The 8,298-nt window shown below is 49.3% G+C and overlaps 1 protein-coding gene across 1 annotated transcript in view; it reads left to right on the forward strand.

Annotated features, from left to right (window-relative positions):
* The window catches only part of FAM83A (family with sequence similarity 83, member A), a 10,747-nt gene extending 10,436 nt beyond the window's left edge, over nucleotides 1–311 (forward strand). Inside the window, 2 exon segments of the mRNA XM_010288898.1 lie at nucleotides 1–9; nucleotides 11–311. The exon segment at nucleotides 1–9 is cut by the window's left edge and continues 225 nt beyond it. Of these exon segments, the coding sequence (XP_010287200.1) occupies nucleotides 1–9; nucleotides 11–311 (310 nt within the window).
* Nucleotides 312–8,298: the final 7,987 nt, after the last annotated feature.

Raw genomic sequence — 8,298 nt, forward strand, 5'->3', positions numbered from 1 at the left:
GCCTCTCAGCTGGCAGCACCCACCAGACCAAGCAAATGCCAAGAACTCTCATATTTAGCAGCAACTTCAACCCCCAGTCACCTCTCCATAGAGTTAATTCCTTCCACAGCTATGTCTCATTCACACCCCCACCACCACAGAAGGCCATCCAGGCTAACTACTATCAGCCGCACTATGTGGCCGATAACACCACAGTTCTGTATAACAACATGAACGTTTACAGACCTGTAAGACTTAGACAAGAGGAACCAAACAGGACAGGGTTAAGCTCACCCTGGAGATGCCTCCACAAAGCTAACCTGTTTGCATAATAACCACCTTGTTTTGAATTGCAAGTAAACGTAGTGACGACCTGTTTAGCAATCGCTTGTGTACTGATGAATACAGAAATTCTGTATTATACAAAATGAAGATGATTTCAAGCCTCTTGTTTTGTTTTGCTGCTTATGGATGCTTCGTTTCCCTAATTAAAAAGCCAAGCCTGCTAACATGTAAACCTTGGGTGCATCACAAACCCAGGAAGAAGACATCTAAATAATGCTGCTCACAGCGCAACACTGGTGCTGCCTATCACCTCTCCTCAGTAGCATATTTGTGTAGCAGTAGATTTAGGTGGTTAACTGTTTTTCATATGGCTAGGCACCTGAAAGTGGGGTAAGTCACAGTTTATTACTACGCATTTTATGCACTTTCATAAGGAGACTGAAGGCTGCTATTTACGTGTCAAACCAAGGCGACGCTGGCAGCAGCAGTCTACCTTCATGATGTCAATGCACCTGAATCTTGATTTAGGAGGACTCCTTTAGGGCTGATGGGGAAGGACAGTTCCTGCCACCATGCTGTCTCCGAGCTGACTGCTTGAAGCACACAGCAAGGAGGTCTGTTCTCTGGGTTTCTAGGAAGGGGCCTTCTAACCATGACATGGACCGAGACCAACAATTAGGGTTACAGAGGACATCTTGCAGCCACCGTATGCTCATTTCCACTCATTAGCAACATGGGTGCGTTCCAGCACACTTTGTTACAAACCTCCAATCCCACCAGCTCAGAGCAATTTTCCTCATTGCAGAGCAGCTGTGTAGATTCAAACTGGAAAATGAAGCTGAGTAAAGAAGCAGAGTCCTACTAGTAATACACCAGGACTGAGTTCCAATTCATTTAATAGCACATGGATCTTAGAAATCATCTAAGTGGTCATTTGATTGAACATTAAGTTAGAGATAATGATGCTTTATTTCATAGTTCTTGAAGGATTCTAATTTTTAAAGAGAAACTGTGTGTCTGTAGTGCCCACTGAATATAGAGGGAGTTACAGAAGTTCAGCAGCTTGAACCAAAAGCAGAAAAACTTTCTGCCAAATAATCCATGAAAATTATGGATACTTCGGTAAGTGAAAGGCAAAAAATACTAAGAAAATTAATGAAACAGAGGATTTCCATACAAATCCCAAAGTTACTAGATGCCTAACATCTATTGATTTATCAGTAGATTATTTTTTTACACCTGCTTTATATCATCTTTCATCTGACTGCAACAGAAAACAGAAACCTAAACACATTTGCACATCTGGCCTATTTTGCCTGACCTCTCACCTGCTCAAAAAGGAATACAATTTAATTATTTGGGCTGTGGATGATGAAAATTGTATGCAGCAGCAAGATCTCAGGTGAGAAAAGTTTATCATCCTTGGAAGAGCAATCATTTTGAAAGTATACCAGTAAAGATTACGGAACATTATGAAAGGTACAGGATGGACACATCCTGCTCTAGCTTTGGTGTGGACATTTTTACCTGTGCTATCAAATTTTTGAGTCCAGAATGAAAATAAACTCCTGCATATAATTGTAAATTCTGTAAATAGCAACATTTTTCGGACTCCTTGGGAAGACGGGAAAGTTGATTTTCATTCCTATGACAATTCTACTAAATTATCTAAATATGGAAACCATTCAAATAAAAGAGAAGACTTTCATTAAAGTCCCTTTGAGAATCATTTTGTTTCTTCATATACTCTTGACTTGTGCATGTTACTATCTTCTCTTCCAAAAGTTAAATGAGTTCCATAAGCACACATGAAGAGGAAACACATTTTGTATCAATCATCTTCTGAAGTCAATAGGAACAGAATTAAACATACGTGTGTCCCCAGTCGAATTAAGATTTTTCTTCTAAATTTGGTTCAGTACCCTGATCCTGTTGTAGCCCAACGGTGGGTGGCACAGAGGGGAATATGGGGAGAAGTTTGTAGACCACTGCCTCTGAAGCCTTCATTTCCTCAGGCCGTGGCCCATGAAATCAATGAAGGAGCTCTTACCGTCTCTGTGGGGCAAGACAGTTTGCCTACAGAAGTTTTGGAGAACGCAGCTAATGCAAAGTAGGTGAGGGACAAACTAATAACCAGAACGAGCGCTGTGGGTTAAGAAGAGCTGATTTCGGCCCTGGATCAGGGATACAGCTTGTGCTAGTTCAGACAACAGCTGAACTTGAATGTCAAATACATCAAATTACAGTTTTGATGGAAAACAATCAGAGTTTACAATTCAGCAATAAGTTATGCCAAAAATCCTAACAAGCCCCCACAAGCTTGATCACTCAGTGATGAGGGGAACATGTGGTTACAGGCCGAAAATACCTGTCAGGAAGGTCACGGCAGGATGCTGACATACCTTGTCCATCTGCTGCAAGGGAAGGGCTTAAAAAAAACACTGCTACCATACATTGCACCCTCAGCAAGTTTGCAGATGACACCAAGCTGAGTGGTGTGGTTGACACACCTGAGGGACAGGATGCCATCCAGAGGCACCTGGACAAGCTCAAGGAATGGGCCCATGTGAACCTCATGAGGTTCAACAAGGCCAAGTGCAGGGTCCTGCACCTGGGTCAGGGCAACCCCCAGTATCAGTACAGGCTGGGGGATGAAGGGATGGAGAGCAGCCCTGCTGAGAAGGACTTGGGGGTTCTGGGGGATGAAAAGCTGGGCATGAGGCAGCAATGGGTGCTCACAGCCCAGAAGGCCAAGCATATCCTGGGCTGCATCCAAAGCAGTGTGGCCAGCAGGTTGAGGGAGGGGATTCTGCCCCTCTGCTCTGCTCTGGTGAGACCACACCTGGAGTCCTACGTCCAGCTCTGGGGACGCACCCTGCAAAGGCCGCCTGGGGCCTTACCCAGGCTCTGCAGGGCCTGTGCAGGGCCCTAATTACCCTCCAGAGTGCCTCAGGGCCTCATCCGGGCTTTGCTGGGGACCATCGGAGGCCCCTGTTGCCCCCCAGAGGCCCCCCATTCTACAGAAATCTAAAAGTCTAAAAAAAAACCTTTCAAGTACAAATTCACTTCTGTAAGTATTCTGGAGCTTTGTATAGGCTACATTTATTTCTGCTTTTTAGCCCCCATCACCACCAACTAGATCCTCTTCATCTTCCTCCAAAATAGGTGAGAGAGACAAAATATAGTAACGAGGATCATTCCAGTTTTCCTTGCCCAGGTCGGCATCTGAATCGTCTTGCACAAAATTAGAGGGGAGGAATCTGCTTGTGCCATCTGCCAGCTCTCCCACAGACCAACTGTCTTCATCCACCTGCCCAAAGAGACAAACAAACTGTCCAGCAGTTAGAGGAAGCTCTACTTCAGGCTGCTCACTGAGACCATCAAGAGGATCGTAGCTGTATCGAGCTATGAATGCTCGAAGCTTTCCCGGTTGTTGTCCCCGAGCCTGCAGGATGATGGCCTGTTTGTCTGCTAGCGGTTCTTCTGTCTGACTTGTGGGATGTTCCTCTGAGAGAAGGCAGGACCCAGGACTGTCCTCTGCCCAAGCTGGCTCCGAAGGGTTCTGAAACCCAGTGTCTGGTTCACTCACCTGGGTTCGAAGCAGTTGCCTGACTTCTCCGTGGTCCCTTTTTACTTCTCTCTGAGCCCTTTCTGCCATTTCTCTGATGGTTTTCAGTTTGTGCTCTGCAGCTCCCAGTCGGCTTTGAAGACAGCCGATGGCTTGGATGACAGAATTTCGCCCCTCTGCCACTCATGTCAGTCGGCCCTTCGCGACAGCACTTTCAGCGTGCACCTTTTCTGCCGAATGTATCAGCCCACGGAGGCGAGAATTTTCTCCAGCCAGTCTGGTGTTTTCATTTGTCGTCTCCAGAAGCTGCATCTTTAAAGCCTCACAGCTCTGGCCGAGGCTGCTCACACAATATGAGCCCTCGTTGCCTGCAGCCACTTGGGCCTGGAGCTCCTCAGCCACCTTCTGCGAGGCTTTGTTCTGCTGGGCCTGTGCCAGCAGAGCTCCAGCAGGTTCTCTCCTTCCTCCGGCTCGTTTCCACTGAGGAAACAATTTCTTGCACAGTTCCTCAGCGGAGCATTGGATGGGCCATGGCACTGGAGTGTGGTGCCCGATGGTGGTGATGGATCACCAGGTGCCCGATGGTCTCCTGCAGATGCCTGCATCTTCCTTTCAGCCGCTCAGTGAGGGCAGCTAGCTGAGCATTTTTCTGCAGGAGCCAGTCCTCCTCCTTGCATGCTTCTGGAGAGCTTCTCTTTCTCAGGAGGCGGTTCTCCATCTCAAGGGCACCGCGTTGACTCTCCAGCCCTTCCAGGGCCCACTGCAGGCGAGCATTCTGCTCCAGCAGCTGACCGCAGGTGCTGCCAGGAAGGACCAAGTCTTCCCCCGTGGCCCCCGGCAGCTGGAGCAGAACATCCACCACAGCCTGGCATGTTGTCTGCTGCCCAGCGCCGTGGCTTTCGTCGGGGCTCTCTACAGGAGAGGCGCAACTCGGAAAGACCAAGGCTCGGTCTGGTGGCAGGCCAGCTCCCGCCAGCACTGCTCCTCCTGCGCAGGGCGGACGGGGGCCAAAACGAGCAGCCAAAACACTGGTGTGTGTGTGGTCAACACCTTCCTAGCAACAAACACAAAGCACAGCACTCTGGGGGCTGCTATGAGGAAAGTTAACTCCATCCCAGCCAGACCCAATACAGTCTCCACGCCTTATTCCATACCATTTGTGTCATGCTCAGGTCCCACGTTATTTAATACATTTATACATCTTCTAGCCATCCATTTGTATGTAATTCTCGTTACTGAAATCCCTTCTTACCAACACAAGTTACACTTAAACCCTCTTCATACCCAACAGAACAGGCTGAATCATTCTCGTTAACTACTGTCCCTTAACAGATAGATACTACTCTCCTATTCCATGGGCTTGCTCCACTCCTCCAAATGTTCGTAAGTACAGGCTATGACTTGGGGCCTATCTGTCAAGATTGGGTGCTCAGGACAGGAGAGGCAGCATGTCAAGTGTTGGGCAAAAAGACCCAGGCCCCCGAGTGAAGACAGTCCCACCATTGGGTTTGCCTTTTGCCAAAGGAGGAGCAATCCACATTGCCTTCCCCAGCCACTTCCCTGTGTGCACTATGGGGACCTTATCTCCTGCCACAGTATGTAGGGGTTTGGTTTGGGCAGGACCGGGACACTTAGCAGATCCTCTGGTGTTAACCAGCCAAGTGGCTTCTGCTAAATTTATCTCCCAGTGCTTCCATGCCCCATTGCCCAACACTCTCAACATAGTCTTTAGCAGTCCATTACATTACTCAGCCTTTCCAAAGGCACGTGGGTGATAGGGGATGTGATACACCCACTCAGTGGCCCAGGAGTTTATTGGGGTTATTTTGGAAATGAGACCCATTGTCTGATTTAATTCCTTCTGGCGTACCATGTTGCCACAAAATTTGCCTTTCAAGGCCTAAGATGGCATTTTGGGCAGTGGCATGGTTTACCAGGTATGTTTCTAGCCAATTGGTACTTGCTTCCACCACAGTGAGTATGTAGTGCTTGCCCCGGCGTGTTGGTGGCAGCGGTCCGATATAGTCAATTTGCCAGGCCTCGCCACATGGAGGCGAGGCCTGGCAAACTTCTGCTTTCTATTCCAGGGAGACTTTACTCGTGTGGCTCGCTTGATGGAGGCATGTTTCACATTCATGAGTGACCTGTGTGATGGCCTCCATGGTCAGGTTCACCCCTTGATATTGCATTTCTCCCTTGATGTCCAGATGTTTTGTGTGCCCATCGAACTATAAACAGCTCACCTGTACACTCCCAGCCCAGGTCCACCTGAGCTACTTCAATTTTGACAGCCTTCTCTACCTGTTGCTTGTTTTGATGTTCCTCTGTAGCGTGACTTCTGGGCAAGTAGCATCTACATGACGTACCTTTAGAGTGACAATTTATACCGAGGCAGCAGTAGAGCAGAGAGAAGCGAAACCGTCCAAGGGACCGTCCGCACAGGCGTCGCTCACGTGCCACGAAAGGATGTTTGCAGGGCACCTCAAACCCACTGCTGCCCCTGCATTCGCACCTTGCGAGTAAGCTGAATGACTAGGCTGGGCTTGGCCAGGGGTTTCCAGAGTGTCCCTGCATCACTTCCCCAGCTCAAATTGGCCATGCAGGCGTTTTGGCTCAGAGGTGCTTCTGCTGGAGTCCTGCAAGTGTTACCCATTAAAGCACTTCTGAGTGTGAAGCCCAATGCCTGGCTGTATGGCTGCTAATGGAGCACACCTCATGCGCAGGTGTGTGCCTGCGCAATTGCTGCTCACACACAAAGCACCCAGAGGAGCATGTGCTTGAGGACATCCACTGTGCTTTCTGCTTGTGCTCCTCAGGAGCATTTCACTGACTGCTGCTGCTTAATCATAGAACAGTTTACGTTGGAAGGGACCTTCAAAGATCATCTAGTCCAACCCCCCTGCAATGAGCAGGGACATCTCCAACTACATCAGGTTGCTCAGAGCCCCATCCAACCTGACCTGGAATGTTTCCAGGGATGGGGCATCTACCATCTCTCTAGACAACCTGGGCCAGTGTTTCACCACCCTCATTGTGAAAAATGTCTTCCTTATCTCTAGTCGAAATCTACCCTCTTTTAGTTAAAACCATTGCCCCTTGTCCTATTGCAACAGGCCCTGCTGAAAAGTCTGTCCCCATCTCTCTTATAAGCCCCCTTAAAGTACAGAAAAGCTGCAGCAAGGTCTCCCTGGTGCCTTCTCTTCTCCACGCTGAACACCCATAACTCAGCCTGTCCTCATAGGAAAGGTGTTCCATCCTCGGATCATTTTTGTGGCCTCCTCTGCACCCACTCCAACAGGTCCATGTCTTTCCTGTGTTGAGGGCTCCAGAGCTGGACATAGGACTCCAGGTGGGGTCTCACCAGAGCACAGTAGAGGGGCAGAATCCCCTCCCTCGACCTGCTGGCCATGCTGCTTTGGATGCAGTCCAGCACCTTGCAATCAGCAAGGTTGGCCTTCTGGGCTGCGAGCACCCATTGCTGGCTCATGTCCAGCTTTTCATCCCCCAGGACCCTCAAGTCCTTCTCGGCAGGGCTGCTCTCCATCCCTTCATCCCCCAGCCGGCACTGATACCAAGGAGTTGCCCCAACCCAAGTGCAGGACCCTGCACTTGGCCTTGTTGAACCTCATGAGGTTCACATGGGCCCGTTCCTTGAGCTTGTCCAGGTCCCTCTGGATGGCATCCCAGTTCCTCAGCACCACTCAGTTTGGTGTCATCTGCAAACTTGCTGAGGGTGCACTCAATCCCACTATGTCACTGATGAAGTTCTTAAAGAGTACTGGTCCCAACATGGACCCCGGAGGGACACCACTTGTCACCCATCTCCTTCTGGACATTGAGCTGTTGACCACTACCCTCTGGGTGCGACCATCCAACCAATTCCCCATCCACCTAACAGTCCATCCATCAAATCCATCTCTCTCCAGTGTAGAGAGAAGGATGTTGTGGGAGATCATGTCAAAGCCCTTACAGAAGTCCAGATAGACGACATCGGTAGCTCTTGCCTTGTCCACTGATAGGGTCACTCCATCCTAGAAGGCCACTAAGTTGGTCAGGCAGGACTTGCCCTTGGTGAAGCCATGCTGGCTGTCTCAATGCTGCCCTCCATGTGCCTTAGCTTCTGGGAGGATCTGCTCTATGATCTTCCCAGGCAGAGTTGAAGCTGACAGGTCAGTAGTTCCCAGGGTCTTCTTTTTGACCCTTTTTAAAAATGGGTGCAATGTTTCCCTTTTTCCAGTCTCCAGGGGCTTCACCTGACTGCCAGGACTTTTCAACCCTCATGGAGAGTGGCCTGGCTACTACATCATCCAATTCCCTCAGGACTCTGGGATGCATCTCATCAGGTCCCATAGACTTCTGTATGTTCAGGTTCCTCAGGTGGTCTCAAACCTGATCTTCTCTTACAGTGGGAAGGACTTTGCTCCTCCAGTCCCCATCTTGCAGTCTGTCCCCTCGAAAGGTGTGGG

Source organism: Phaethon lepturus, unplaced genomic scaffold (assembly GCF_000687285.1).
Source record: "Phaethon lepturus isolate BGI_N335 unplaced genomic scaffold, ASM68728v1 scaffold376, whole genome shotgun sequence".
NCBI classification, from domain to species: Eukaryota; Metazoa; Chordata; class Aves; order Phaethontiformes; family Phaethontidae; genus Phaethon; species Phaethon lepturus.